Consider the following 15,018-nt stretch of genomic DNA (forward strand, 5'->3'; position numbering starts at 1 on the left):
TGAGACTGTTAGGTTTGCTCAGCACATTCTTTATCCCCTGAGCCATGTTCTCAGCCAGATCTCTCTCTCTCTCTCTCTCTCTCTCTCTCTCTCGCTCTCTCGACAGGGTCTCATTCTGTTGCTCAGGGTAACTAAGGGATCACCATATAGTCCAATCTGGCCTTGGACTTTCTACAGTTCTCCTGTCTCAGCTTCCAGAGTGCTGGTATTATAGGCTTGAACAACCATACCCAGTTGAAATCCTAAAACATTTCCTATTTGGAACTTTAACACAAGTTTGCCAATTCCTTTTTTTTCTTCTTCTTGATCTTTGCATGGTTTATAAAGATGTTATGAAGTTATAGCATAGTCTCATTTTGCACGCATATGTTTCATGTGTTTCTAATGGAATGGGTACCTCTGAGCCCAAGTGCTAGTCTTAAGGTGTTGCTATTTGTCATTTTGAAAGATATTACCAAATAAAGAAGCTGAGCTGGCTTCTGCTCTGTCCAAGGGCACATGCCTCAGCCTGCTGCCCCACAGCCTCCACTGTTAACAACTTGACACTTGCCGATCTGATAAAGGAAACACAGTACTCAATTGTAGTCTGAATTTGCTGTCATCTGATTACGAGTAAGCATTAGCATTTTAAGTCTAAACGGCTTTTATTTTTTGATTAATTAAACAAATAAATTTGGAAACAGGGTCCCATTTTGTAGTTCAGAATAACCTAGAACTCACTATGGAGCCCACACTGGCGTCCTTCTGTTTGGTCCTGGTGTCTGATCCTCCTGATCCAGCTTTCCAAATACTGGGACTACAAGCATGAGCTATTACTCCCAGATTATTTTATTTTATTAATTTATCTTTCCTGGTTTGGGGATCGAATCCAGGGTCTCCAGGATGCTTAGAGAAGCACTACTCAAATACTGAGCTATCTTTTAAATTCCTCCTGAGCAATTTTCCCCTGTCCAGTCCATTCAAGAAGCGGGACCTGGCCTCTGGCTGAAAGCTGGAGGCCGGATGCTGGGCGTGGCTCGGCGGGAGGCTGAGGCTCTGGACCCCCACTTCGGCCCTCCCTCTTCCCTCTGTGGTCTCGGAGCTCCTCCCAGAGTCCGCCTGGGGCTGGCCTGGGCGGAGCACGTGGGCCAGTGGGCGGAGTGGAGAGCCCGATTTATTCCAGCGCGAGAGAAGTGTTCGCCGGAGACCGCGGGTCCCAGCACCAGTGCGCGTCTCTTTTCCCGCGTCCCGCGCAGCATGCAGCTCTCCGGTGCGCTAGCCGCGCTGTGCGGCGTGTTGCTCTGCGCCCCCGGCCTCTTCGCTGCGTCCGGTGAGTCCCCCGCGCCGCCCTTTGGGCCTCGCCCCTCTTCTGCCTGCCGCTCGGAAGTTCTCAGCGGCGCCCTCCCTCCACCCCTACTGTTGACAAACTTGAGCAAAGCCTAGGGGACCCGCGCTGGGGCTGCTCCTCGGTTGCCGAGGCGGACGATCTCAGCCTCTGCGCGCTTTGCGCTGGGGACCTTGGAGCAATGATAGTGGCTTGCTCACTGGGCGGTGACCCTGGACACCCGGTGACAGCCCTGCCTCCCCCCCAGGGATGTGACTTACACATAACAAAGGAATCCGCTGCGTTGTGCCTCTTTACCGCGTCTATAGAAGGAGGCTACCGAACTGTATTTACTCTCCAGTCCTTCCATTTGGGAGAGTCTAAGACTCTTCGTACGGATTCTTCTCCCACCAACTTTCCCCGCAACCCTCTTGCCTGGAGAATCCAATGAACGTTTACGCCCCACTTGTTGGTGTTTGATCAGATAAGGGGAGAAAGGACTCTGGAGCCGGTGCGAGCGACTGGGCTGTAGGTGGGGGCTGATTAGGAATTTAGAAGAGGGCTTCCTCCCACCCGGCTGGCCTTGGTTGTCTGCTTAATCTCCCCTAGCCCCCCTCCCCCGCTCCAAGGTCCTTGGTAGACGTCTGGGTCTCCTGCAGGATGCTGCTGGGGAGTTCGTCTCGAGAAAGCAGTGCCTACGTGAGGCGCGGGTGAACTCAGGGACTCTGCAAACAGCCCCTCCATCGTTTTCTCATAGAAACGGGGCTGGCCGAAGCAGGAGAGACCACAGCTGGGCCCAGCTCTGTTGGCTAGCCCAGGATCTGACCTCTGGGATGGAGCTGAAGGCATTGAGTACCTCCATCTTCCATGAGCTGGGAACTCCTGGAAAGATGCTTGGATCGCCTGACCCTTCCCACCCCTCTTCCCACCTTCCTTACAACCTGCGCCCTGACCAAATGGCCCAGAGAACAGTTCCAAAACAGTACCCTGATATCCCATAAGATTTGTAGAGGGGCTAGCGTCTCCCGGTCTCACATGCAGCTCAGCCTGGACGGTTAAGACCAGACCGGCGTCTGCGGGCCACTTTCCACTTTGTTTTCTTCTCAGAACCCTTGGTTTGAGCCCACGTGCAGCTGTAGGGAAGGCCGAAAGAGGGGTCTTTGTTGGGACGGGGTGCTTAGGCCTTGGCCAGACCGGAGCTTCCACGTGAGGCTGTGACGGTGCCCTTCCAGGTCAGAGGGGATTAACCTGCTATTTAAAGCCGGTGACTAATAGTTCTGCCGCAGCGCCTTAGGATCCCCAGGCCCTTGCCGAGGTGGAGCTATGTGGGCTGGTGCTCGTTAATGGTGTTGCCTGCCTCCAGCTGGGGAGCCCGAGCTCCCCTGGGCCTTGGGCTTTGGGGAGGGCCCCTTCTGCTTTGGATGGGCTATTGTGGGGAGGAGAAGAGATCTCTTAGGTTTGAATCTAGTGCCAAATTTGGGGTCCAGTCCAGTCTAAGGTCGTGCAGGGGACCCTCTTCAGTAAGCAGACCTGGGAGCTGTTCACTGGTTAGTGTCAGGGGACCCTGGAAAGATGGGGGGAAGGTGAGCTGCGGAGGCAGGGTACCTCCGGTCCCTTTCTGGGTGTGGAGATAGGGTGTGGGTTTACCCGCTGCTTGGTTAAGCTACATATATAGTCCTTCAGATCACAGGCCAGGTGAGCTCAGCCCCAGCCCATGCCACCTCTCCTGGGTTCCATCCTGGTGGACAGTGCACATCGGTCACCCAGGGCTCTCCAAATGCCCTGGTGTCCCCTCCAGCCTTCCTTCATGTCCTCAGTCTGTGCTCCCTAGAGTCTCCTGTTCCCTCTGCCCTAATGCGCTTCCTCACCGTTCAACCTGTGGGCTTTGTCTGCGGCCACCAGACCTCCTACACTTCAGGGGCCTGTTAGCCTTTTCGTGGGTTTTCAGCCTTCCTCCTTTTCCAGCTTGGCTCTGGCTTCAGAGGGTGTGTGGCGTGGCAGAGAGAGAGAGGACAGTGACAGAGAGACACTTGCTAGCCACTGCTGGGGAGGCTTAAGGAAGTTTAAAAAGCTCTCTATTGATTGCAGCATATGGTCTAAACTTGTCACTCTTCCAGTCCCCACCCCAAATCTGGCCTAAGTCCAGTCACATCTGAACCATTCCCCAACATAGCACGTTCTCAGTGTATCTGCTTCTCTCCAGAATGTTATTTTCTCATTCACCAGCTTGTCATCCTTCCTAGTCTGTCTTTAAAAAACTGTTTGCATTATTATCTGTGAGCCCGAGTATGTTATATGTGCACTCCTTGCGTGTAGGAGCCCTCAGGGGGGTCAGAAGAGGCCATCAGATCCCCTGAAACAGAAGTTAGAGGTGATTGGAAGCTGTCATGTGGGTATTGAGAGCCAAACCAGAGTTTTCTGCTAGAGCTTAATCCTCCAGCCATCTCTCTAGCCCCCCTTTAAAGATTCATCTTGATTATGTCCAGCTGTCCCCGTGTGGGTCTGTGTGTGTGAGTACAGGAGGCTGAAAAGGCTTTTGGATCCCCGGGAGTTGGAGTTCTAGGATGTTGTGAGCCACCTAATGTGGGTGCTGGGATCCAGACCGCAGTCCCCCAGAAAATCAGCGAGCGTTCTTAACCTGAGCTGTTTCTCTAGTTCATGGTTTCCTTTTTTAGAGGTAGTTCTGGGGATTGAATCCAGGGCCTTGCTTATGCAGTTTCCCTAGTTCCTGCCTTGTTGAGGAAAACGGCTAACTCCTGTCTCAGGAGTCCGGCGTGGGCACATGGTAGCTGGACTCCCAAGTGTTTACCAAATGACCATGTTTGGACTGCCGTTGCAGGTGACTTCTGTGACTCCAGCCTGTGCCTGAATGGTGGGACATGCTTGTTGGGCCAAGACAATGACATCTACTGCCTCTGCCCCGAGGGCTTCACAGGCCTTGTGTGCAATGAAACTGAGAAAGGTACCTGTTTCCATGGCCCGTCTCCCCTGTCACTTCCCAAGCGGTTAGCCCTTGGTCCAGTAGAACCCCCCAGCTGCTTGGGAAAGCCAGTGCTTCCAGTATTGGGGCAAATTTATCTTCTCAGTGACTCTCTTGGGTTCAGGGTGATTGGGGTAGGGAAGAAAAGGGACTGGTTTGGATGTATCGGATGAGGCTGGGTCACGTGCTGCTCGTTGGCCTGTCCTTGACCCTTTTCTGACCATCTGTCCATGTCATCTGTCTCCTTGCTTCCAGGACCCTGCTCCCCAAACCCTTGCCACCATGACGGCAAATGCCAAGTGACTGAGGACACGCACCGAGGAGACATATTCACTCAGTACATCTGCCAGTGTTCTCTGGGCTACTCGGGCACGCACTGTGAGATCAGTGAGTACCAGGGGTCTGTAGCTGGGCCCAGGCACTTGGGGTGAGATTGAGGAATGGGCCGAACGTCAGTGAGGATCCTCTTGTCCCTACCAGGTTTAAGGTCTAGGTTTCTCTCCTGGGACTTCAGGTCAGGGCTGGTGTCACTGTAGGTGGAATTAAAGTGTGTGGTGTCCCTGAGGTCATGGGAATGCCACTTCCTGAGTCCACGAGTCAGAGACATACAGTGTCAGAGTTAAATCTTGGAACGTCCCTACCAGTATAAGAAACTGGCGTGCTCTTTAACTTGGAGCCCAGTGAATCAGGTTTGGACCCTGTGGCCTTCTTACTGGTCAGGGAGGAGGGGGCGGTCTGGGCATGCTGGGTTGTCCTGTGTCATAGGAAGACTAGAGGCCTGGCATAGGGGGAGGAGCTGACCCTGTCTGACCTGTTTGGCTATCCCCTGGGCCTCAGAATGGCCTGGGTGAGTGCCAGCTGACATTGTTGGCAGTAGTTCTCCGTGCTGCCCCCAACTCTGCCCAAAGCATAGCAGAACTTTCCTTAACCCTCAGTGTCCCATGGGAAGAGCTGTGTTCAGGCAAGGGGAAGGAGGAAGGGGTGTGTGTGTGTGTGTGAGTGTGTGGAGTGTGTGTGAGTATGTGTGTGAGTGTGTGAGTGTGTGTATGAGTGAGTGTGTGTGAGTTTGTGTGTGTGTGGAGAGTGTATGCGAGTGTGTGGAGTGTGTGAGTGTGTGTGAGTGTGTGTGTGTGTTCCAGTTTCCAGCTAGCCAGTTCAGGCAGTGGACATCCTGGGGGTGAGGTGGGGGGACAGGTGGCTTCTTCCCCTCCTTCAGGCAGGTGTATGTTGGTCTCTGAGACTTGCTGACCTATGGAAGGAGGACAGCTGGGTCAGCTATGTGGGGGGCTGGTCCCCAGGATCAGGGAATGTGGGCAGAGTGCCTGGCATGCCCCTGACTTAGGAGACAGAGTGACTTGAAGGCTGGACTAAAGCCAGATGAGGGGAGGGAGGGGGAGCTCTGGGTTGCTAAGGCAGATGGAGGCCTGGGTGGAGCCAGGTAAACATGCTAATTACCGGGTGGGCGCCGAGCTAACCATGGTGTACCTATGTGGGAATTAGCTATGCAGCCCTCTCTGGGCTGCCAGGTCTAGTTGGCTCTAGGCCTGATGGTGGCACCTGGAGCAGAGCAGAGTGTAGGTGGCGTCCACAGAGGCTGCAGGGCTGAGGGGCACAGAGCAATGTCACACTCCTGTTTGTTATACTGTTTGTGTGCCAGTGCCAAGGCTGCCCCCTTTGGGTCCCTTGTGGTGTGGAGATGGCGGGCGTAAGGTCCATCTGCAGGCTGACCTGGCCCAGATCTTGGGTGTCCAGCCCCATTTGATATCTTACCTTCTCTGTAAGATTGGTAGTTCCTGCCCAGCATGAGCCTCCGCTGCTGGCATTCTGTAGCTTGTCCCTGGGTTTCCCTGGCTGCAGAAGCCCGGGCACCCACCCACCATGAATGTCCAGAGAGATGGAAAGGACCCCTTGCCAACAGGCGTGATCACTCTCCTGAATTTCCGTTGCTAGTGGCGCAGAGGCGATGTGGCTGTGGCTGGGGACATGTTCACAGGCGGGCGGGTGGGTAAGGGTTTGGTGGTTGGATGTGCAAAGGGTCTGGATGGAAACAGAATGGTGTTCATTCTCTCCCCAGAAAACTGCTGGTGGGAGTCTAGAAAGTACCATGTAGGGTCAGGGGTGATACCAGAAGCCTATAATTGGAGCTGAGGCAGGAGAAATCACAAGGCCAAGGCCCAGCATGGGCAGCCGAGAGAGAACCTGTCTCAAAGCACTGAGGACTGGGGGTATAGCTCAGTGGTAGAGCCCTTGCCCCGCATGCTTAGGCTTAATCTCTAGCACCACTTACACAAGAAGATGAAGATAGACATCTTCAAAAGGCGTGGGGTACCTTTGCTGCCCGCCGCTGTCCGAGGCAGCTTCCCTCCCGACGCCACCCGTCCTGGGCCAGCCAGGGTTGGGCGTGCTGAGGAAGACGGCGCTCGGGTCTTTTCTCTTGCCAGTGAATGAGACCATCTACTACAACATGGAAGACTACCTGTCCACCACAGCCATCCCCACCCTGGTCCCCAACCCTGGTTTTTCCCGTGAGTCAACTCTGCTGACCCCTTCTCTCCTGGACCTCCCATGCCATCTGCTCTTCCACTTGGTGTCGGTGTCCCTCGGTGTTATCTGCTCTGAGTGAGGGGCTGAGGTTCTGTCTGTCTCTAGCTCCTCATCGGAGGCCACACTTTTCTTTCCTCTTGTTCTGTGGTCCTAGCTGGGCTCTGGAGCTTTGGATGAAGTCCCTGACGGTTGCTCTCTCTCTCTGCAGGTTGCACTTCGAAGCTGGGCATGGAAGGGGGCGCGATTGCTGACTCGCAGATTTCCGCCTCATCCGTGTATGTGGGTTTCATGGGCTTGCAGCGCTGGGGTCCAGAGCTGGCGCGTCTGTACCGTACAGGGATTGTCAATGCGTGGACAGCCAGCAACTATGACAGCAAGCCCTGGATCCAGGTAGGAAACTGACCCAGGGCAGAGCGATAGGGAAGATGGAGATGAATGTGGCTACATCAGGGGCTTAGATCCTGATCCGTACAGGATGATGGGTGACCGACCATGACTGAAGTGTCAGTATATGGAGGGCAATCTTGGGCCTGGAGCAGGTGGGCAGAGTGAGGGGAGTTGGTCTTTGGCGAAGGGGCTTGGGTACCCACATTCCTCTGGGGGTTCTTGACGCTCGTGGCCTTTGTAGAGACAAACTCCGGAACCTCAGAGGAGAAAGCCAGCTCGTTGGAGAAGGAGCTAGTGAGCTAGCCAGTTGGGTTTTGGGTGGAAAGAACGGGATGATGAGGGGACCACCTCTCTGACCCGGGCTCCAGGTGAACCTTCTGCGGAAGATGCGGGTGTCGGGTGTGATGACGCAGGGTGCCAGCCGCGCAGGGAGGGCGGAATACCTGAAGACCTTCAAGGTAGCCTATAGCCTCGATGGACGCAAGTTCGAGTTTATCCAGGATGCCAGTGGATCCGGAGACAAGGTGGGTCTGAAGAGGGGGCTACCAAAGTCTGCACCCCAAGAGTCTGGCACTGACTGAGAAGCAAGGGCATCCTGAGTGATAGGGTTGAGGCGAATCTTCAAGTGCCCCTTGGTCCCTTGAAACGGGCAGACCCAGATTGTACTCATGTTCCCTGGCTACAGGATGTAACCTCACCCGCTAGATACGAACAGAGGCTTAAAGGAGTGAGTGCCATGACTTGGTAAGGGTGGCGGTGGCGCTGGACCGCTCTCTGAACTTTTCAGGGTTGTAATATACAGTAGTGAAGATACAGTTACTAAGTGGGCACCATTTATAGTACAAATACCATCCAGGTCTGTATTTCTGTCTGCCAGAAAACTTACCATGAAATCTTTGGAGGATGTAAACAGAGGTGCCCTAGATAGCCCCGTGTGAACAGGGGTTTATGCCTGGGCACTGTGATGCCCTGAGGAGGACAAAGCAAGGGCTGCAGGATGAGTCCGTGAGGCCTCTGGGGGAGTATGTTCTTCCAGCCCTATGATGGCCTCTGGGCCTCTCGGGCCTGAAGAGGAAGAGGTCCGGGAGCAGGCTGGCAAACCCACTTCCTCCTCCAGTCCTACCCCTTTCCCTTCTAGGAGTTTTTGGGGAACACGGACAACAACGGCCTGAAGGTTAACATGTTCAGTCCCGCTCTGGAGGCGCAGTATATAAGGCTGTACCCTGTTGCGTGCTACCGAGGCTGCACCCTCCGCTTCGAGCTCCTGGGCTGTGAGTTGCATGGTGAGTGCTGAGATGTGGCCCTTTCTGTCCCTACTTTGTGAGCTGCTAGGGGGAGGGGCTACTGTGGAGAGCGCCCACAGAATCCTGGCCAGGTGTCCCCGCTCTGCGCTGTCTGCCAGTCCGTTGCTCGGGGCATTTTGGATGGTCATTTCCTGTCTCAGTATTTCTGCTTATTTTGGTTCCTGGTGCTTCTAGAACAGGCAGTGAATTGCAGGATTGCAGGGAATTATTCTTTGTTGCTGTGTTTCCAGGGCCTCAGACATGTGGGTGCTTAGTAAATCTTTGATGAGGGATGGATGCATCAATGAAGGGACACCTAGATAGATGTATTGTGTTCATCCAAGGTACCAGCTGGGAGGTGTGAGCACAGTGCTTTCCCTTCAGGCGTCTGCCACCTGCATTGAGCAGTCATGCAGGTGTTTCTAGGACCCTAGAGCTTGGAGTTTGGTGCAGCTACAGACACGGGAACCACAAAGGGACAGGTTGCTGTTGAGCCAGGGAGATTACCCTCTGGAGAGGTCTAGCTGACCCATACTGCCCTTTAGTTCAGGCCCACTGGTCTCTTTTGAAGCATGTTTTTCTTTGCAGCCACAGTGCCACCTGCTGGCCACCCGGGGTAATTGTCGTGCTGACTCGGCTGGGCTGCAGAGCTCATCTTTATAGACCGGCTGGCATGCCCTGCTGTGCCTCCTTTCTCTGGCACTCTTTACTGTTTTGTTTTGTTTTTTGAGACAGGGTCTTTTTACATAGTCTTGCCTGTCCTGGAACTCACTATGTAGAACATACTGGCCTCAAATCCACCTGCCTCTGCCTCTCAAGTTCTGGGATTAAAGGCGTGCGCCATTAAGTCCAGTCCCCACCACCCCGTTTAAGTATGGATTTCAGCTAGTTTGCTTCTATTACCAAACTTTGGGTCACAGTCTGTACCACAAGAAGTCAAACTTGGCTACCTGTCCTCAAGAAGCCAATTGAAACAGCCAAATTCATAGTAAAAAGTGGGAAGAGATTTATTCAGTGACTGTATGAGGGAAGATGGACAAAGACCCAGTGAGCCCCTCAAGTCCATCTTTGGGGTCCTGAAGTGAGTTTAAAGTTTAAATAGAGGGCCAGGGACTTGCACATCTAAGCAGTCCTGAGTCCTAGACCCGCCCACCATTGACTCATCGTTGTCTGAACTTCGATCTCATTCTGGTCTGACAGGCTGTTGGGATGTATAAAATCTTTTTCAGGAAGGCACACTCCCGGCTCTCACACCTTTTTCTTCCCCTAGCATGGGATTCCTTTGTGTCCATTCAGCAGCTGCTAGTCAGATGGTGTCCTTTGTGTCAACAGTCCGGTAGTTGGGTGACCCCCCTTTCTCTGTATCCCGACCTGTGAGCTGGAGATGGGGGTGTATCCATGGCACTGTGGATGGGGTGAGGCCCAGGTGTCCTAGGAACCCACGAGGCTGCCCATAGCAGGACTGCTGTTTTTAGCAGACAGTATCTTTGGCGACTTAACTTTTATGTAGACATTTCACAATACAAGTGAGACCTTTGCTGGCTGCCTGGACCCTGCCTCTGTAGGGAATGGCTCAGCACTCCCCTTCATCATGATTGGCAGGAAAATGGCAGGCAGGCATCTAAGGCAGACAGTGAGGGAGAGGATTTCCCAGATGGAAGTGTGGCCTTTCAGCACCCCCCTTTTAACTCTGACACAACACACAGTTGTGGGGTGAGGATGCTGCCAGGTCTAGAGACACATCATCCTCCTAGGAGTTTTACCTCCTGCTCAGCTCTTACTGGGCCATTCCTGAGAGTGATCCTGGGGACAGAGTGAAGAAACAAAGGCCACTCTCCGGGGATACACACCAGCCAGCCAGAAATGTTGGGGTGCACCAAGGCCCTTCAGTGGATCTTATGGGAAGGACGGACACAGAAGCAGCCCTGAACTCACAGAAATTCCTGGGCCTCACTAGCTGTTGGAGGCTAGGAGTGTTTGCTGTGCATTGCTGGATGGCCGCATACAGGTTGTGACATGGGGGTTGGTATCACATGTGGTGTGGTGGTCAGGATCATGTGTGTGAGATGCGGGCATGGTGTGCAATGCCTCTCTGCTCAAGTCGCTCATGTATAGAGTGAAGTTGTTGGCAGCTACTTGTTCGGTGTGGTGTGTGGTGAAAGGGAGTCCATGACGGCAGGGAGCACCCAGGCATGGGGGGGGTCTCTTACTCCTGTGTTCGGAGAGCAAAGGAGGAAGTGCTGTTGGTCTGGCCAGGTCAGGAGGTCTCGGGTGATCTTTTAGGTGCAAGTTGGGGCGTGGGGTGGGGGTTGGAACTGAGTCACAGTGAGGCGCAAGTGTGGGTTAGACCGCGGTTGGCCTTGGAAGGCAGGAAGGACTTCCTTAGTCCACGAAGATGCCCAGCTGGGCATGATGACCTCATCACAGCTGTTTGGGAAACTGAGGCTAAGGATCTTTTGGGTTTTCCAAATAGGGTTTCCCCGTGTAGCCCCGGCTTGTCCTGGAAACTGGAGGATCTCTTGAACCTAGGAGTTCAAAGGTCATTCTGGGCAACACAGCTAGACCCAGCTCAAGGTTGTCACTACTCCGTAAGAGTGCTTAGAAGAAAAAAGCCCGTGGGTTCTGTCTCCACCACTGTGTAACCTGGATGTGGTAGTGTGTGTCTGTGATTTCCTCATGCAGGAGGTGTAGGTGAGGGTCAGATGTTTAAGGTCATTCTTGACTGCAGAGTGAGTTTAAGCCAACCAAACCAAACCCAAACTAAACCAAAATAAACCCTGCTAAGGAACCACAGCCCTTTCTCCCTTATGGTCTTGTACCTACGTGTACTGGTGACCGTCCCTTTTGCCCACAGGATGTTCTGAGCCCCTGGGCCTGAAGAACAACACGATTCCCGACAGCCAAATAACAGCCTCCAGCAGCTACAAGACTTGGAACCTGCGTGCCTTTGGCTGGTACCCCCACTTGGGGAGGCTGGACATGCAGGGCAAGATCAATGCCTGGACTGCCCAGAGCAACAGCAACAAGGAGTGGCTGCAGGTGGGAGTGGGTGGGGTTTGTGACCTCTGCCCCGCCCCCTACTCTGCAGCATTTCCTGAAGAAATAGGCTAACAGGCCATGTCCTAGTGTGCCTGCCTTTATACCTTCCTGAAGAGGCTCCAAGCTAGAACAGTGTTTTCCTGTAGGTTGACCTGGGCACTCAGAGGCAAGTGACGGGAATCATCACCCAGGGGGCCCGTGACTTTGGCCACATCCAGTATGTGGCATCCTACAAAGTGGCCCACAGTAATGACGGTGTGGAGTGGACCATATATGAAGAACATGGGACCAGCAAGGTGGGTGTCCTGTCTAGCTGCAATTCCCGGGAGACTGTGGGGTTCTAAGGGGTGGGGAGGGGGCTGACTATGGGGTACTCCTGACACCCCATTTGTTTTCAGGTCTTCCATGGCAACTCAGACAACAACTCACACAAGAAGAACATTTTTGAGACACCCTTCATGGCCCGCTATGTGCGCGTCCTTCCTGTGTCCTGGCATAACCGTATCACTCTGCGCCTGGAGCTGCTAGGCTGTTAGTGTTCCGTCCTTCCAGCTCAAACGACCAGAAGGACCAGAGGCCGAGTCCTCCCGCCCCTGCATTCCGGGGCCCTGCCTTCTTCCCGATTGTCCTGGAGTTGGAGGCAGCAAGGGAGATGGGGTGCCAGACTTGCCCTTCACCTTCTCCCCCCCTCACCCCTGCAGCCCCCACAGGCCTCCCGCTAGCCCCTTTCCTCAGGCATTCTTGGGGAGTTGGATGGGTCTGAGATGCACAGGGAAGAAGAGTGAAGTCCAGATATGTGGACTATATCTCTACCGACTGCCCCAAGTCCCAGCCTCCCTGCCGGGGGTTGACTCAAGACTCGAGACTAAAGGAATCTCTGGTTCCCCGCCCCTCTCTGCACACGACACATTCCCCCCATGTTCCATTCCAGGCCTCCTGGCAGAGGAGGCCCATGCCTGCTTGCTGCCCCTTGGGTCACCTGATACTGTTACCTCCTGAGACCCCTGTGGACCCTTACTCTGGAGCCTCAGATGACAAGGGGACTACTGGTGTCCCTGGAGAGACAGGAGGGCTCTGACGGGGGTTGGCTAGCTGGCTGTGGGGCCCCCTGCTGGCTTGCTACTCAACTTAATAGGCTGATTCCAAAATACATTTGTGTTCTCCACTGGAACTTTGTGCTTCCTCATTGCCCTGCCCAAGCCAGACTGCCTGGGGCTGCTCTCCATCCCCCACCCCGGTCCTCTGGTGCCCAATACTCCTACGTAGCTTGCCAGACTGGAAATAGCTTAAGAGGACGAGGGGGAGACTGGGGTGGAGTTAGGCGTAGGCCTCCCTCTCCTCCAAGCCCGACTCACTTCTTCCCCTGCTTCTCCTTACACCTCTGGGTCTGGCCTGCAGCTGCCACCTAATGAAGGGCCAGGGAGGGCCTGGCCGAGAGGTGGCTCCTGTGACTGCCCCTCCTTCCTTCCCACACTAAGAAGGTGGGCCAGGCCTGACTGCTGGTTTCTCTCTTGGCAGTTTCCGTTTTTTTCTTTGTAATGCCAGTGCCAGCCTACAGCCTAAAGAAGGTTTTAGAAGACCAACAGAAAAAGAGGGCCCTGGTGGACTGGGCAGGGAAGGGGATTGTGGTGAAGAGCATGCCATTTCCCAGAGGCCACTGGTGGGAGGAAGGGAGGTTCTGGCGGGGGGGGGGGAGGCTCTGCTCTGCACGGGGCTATAAGAAGTGGCCAGTAGGAGCTCTGCTGGCCTGTGCCCTGGTCATCTGGGGAAGGGTGGCTAGCTGGCTGAGAAAAGACGAAATAAAACCACTCTGGTTTTCAGATCCTCTCAGCCAAGCTTCAGAGCCATTCTGTGGCTCCCCAAGGAGCAGGAGAGCAGGTACTAACAAACAGGTATCTGGAAGCACATCACAGACTCACTCGGAAGTGCTTCTCTGCAGAGCTGCCCCGTTTCCCAGGGTTACTTGTGGGTGGGACCAAGTAAGAGGTTCAGGGGTGCTCTCCCCATGAAGGAGGGATGGGAGGCTGCTCAACTCTGAGGCCTATCAGCCTGTTTCTGTTCCTTGAGCATTTTAGTGGAGCAATGTGTAATGAATTCAGAATCTAGTCTTTCCAGGATTTGTTGGACCCAGTCCTCCCTCAGGGCCCTGCTCGGGCCTTCCCTAGGGACCAGCAGGCGATGGGAGAAGCATCCTTTCTGACACATTGCTTGGGATGGCTTTGCCTCTTTGGAACTTGCTTCACAGGAGAGGAAATGGCACCTGGCAAAGACCACACAGCCATTTCTGTGGGCCAATCATTCTGGCTGGGCCTCTGGGCAGGTGGGCGGATGGAGCACAAACCCCCCTCCCCCACCTGGTGTGGGAGACTGGTATTGCCCAAGCTTGTTTCTTGGTCCCTTTTTCTTTCTTTGTAGCCTTTTTTTATGTGTTGGCTGCAGCCTTGAGAAAGCCTGTTTTCTGGGATCCTAGCCTAGAGTCCTTCACTTCGAGTTTTGATTTCCTTTGCCTTTCCTGTCCTCACCAGACAACCAGACTTGATATTCTCTCTGCCTGCTGACCGCCCTGTCACACGCTGTGACATTTGACCCTGCTGGCTGATCACCAGCCTGTTTGCATCAGAGGCTGTCAGCACCACCCTGCTTCTGCCAGGGATCTAGACTTTTCTTTCCTAGTTTAAATGTGGTAGAGTGGCCAGGAGCTTAAAGCCTCAAGGCCGGCAAACATGGCTCATATCTTAGCTCTGAGTGACACTGGGCCTCTGCTCATCTACAAAATGCAAATGAGAAGACTGAGTCCGTGGCATTGCTGGGATTAAAGGAGAGAGGGTGCGGAGGGCTGACCCATCCACAGCCACAAAGGCTTGTGGGAATTCCGCATGGGTACTTGTATCCTGTTTATCCGGGGGGTCAGCTCCACCCCTAACCTGCAGGGGAACCTTCATAGCTCCCCTTTGCCTATAGGCCTGGTATTCATTTTAGAGGGAACTTAGTCCAGAGAAGCTGTATTTTGGTTTCTGGCTGGGACACACACACACACACACACACACACACACACACACACACACACGGAGGGTCAGGGCTATCTAGAGGTGTGTTTAGGAAAGCCTGGGCTCCTGATCTTATGACCTTTTTCTTAGTCCTGGTTGAAGGACCTTCTTAGGTTTTTCTATTGAGGAAACAACCAGGCCCTGTAGGCCAGGACTGCTACTTTCGGACAGGAAGGAAAACACTCTGTCCAAACAGAAGCATCCTGAGAAGCCGCTGCCTGTGGGACAGATGTCTGCTGCCCTGCGAGAGGAATACCCCATCCTACCCTGGCTCACCCCCACCCAGGACCTCCTAGGGGCAGGTCTCTGTGTGTGGCTAGCCCTCTTCGTGAGCCCAACCTCCAGCAGAAGGTTGTCACCCCTCAGCTCACTGCAGGAAACAGGCATGCATTTCTTACTCCTCTTGAACCATGTGGGGCGGTCATAGCCCACCCT

The 15,018-nt window shown here is 54.1% G+C and overlaps 1 protein-coding gene across 2 annotated transcripts; it reads left to right on the top strand.

Annotated features, from left to right (window-relative positions):
• Positions 1–1,146: 1,146 nt before the first annotated feature.
• On the top strand, positions 1,147–12,707 carry Mfge8 (milk fat globule EGF and factor V/VIII domain containing). 2 transcript variants are annotated; one of them, XM_057756517.1, is made up of 10 exons: positions 1,147–1,309; positions 4,143–4,265; positions 4,539–4,670; positions 6,725–6,808; positions 7,036–7,217; positions 7,583–7,738; positions 8,353–8,497; positions 11,352–11,536; positions 11,683–11,832; positions 11,935–12,707. In XM_057756517.1, the coding sequence occupies exons 1-10, from the start codon at positions 1,237–1,239 to the stop codon at positions 12,070–12,072; spliced, it is 1,368 nt and encodes a 455-aa protein (XP_057612500.1). In that variant the 5' UTR covers positions 1,147–1,236; the 3' UTR covers positions 12,073–12,707. The 2 variants fall into 2 exon arrangements, with proteins under 2 accessions (XP_057612500.1, XP_057612501.1); XM_057756518.1 differs by lacking the exon at positions 6,725–6,808 and having other exon boundaries at positions 1,148–1,309.
• The last annotated feature ends 2,311 nt before the right edge of the window (positions 12,708–15,018 follow it).

This window comes from Chionomys nivalis, chromosome 23 (genome assembly GCF_950005125.1).
Source record: "Chionomys nivalis chromosome 23, mChiNiv1.1, whole genome shotgun sequence".
Taxonomy (NCBI): domain Eukaryota; kingdom Metazoa; phylum Chordata; class Mammalia; order Rodentia; family Cricetidae; genus Chionomys; species Chionomys nivalis.

Coding starts and splice junctions, on each gene's coding strand:
- Mfge8 (XM_057756517.1), top strand. CDS start 1,237: ATGCAGCTCTCCGGTGCGCTAGCCGCGCTGTGCGGCGTGTTGCTCTGC. Junction 7,218..7,582: donor ACAGCAAGCCCTGGATCCAG/GTAGGAAACTGA, acceptor CCCGGGCTCCAG/GTGAACCTTCTGCGGAAGAT. Junction 11,537..11,682: donor GCAACAAGGAGTGGCTGCAG/GTGGGAGTGGGT, acceptor GTTTTCCTGTAG/GTTGACCTGGGCACTCAGAG.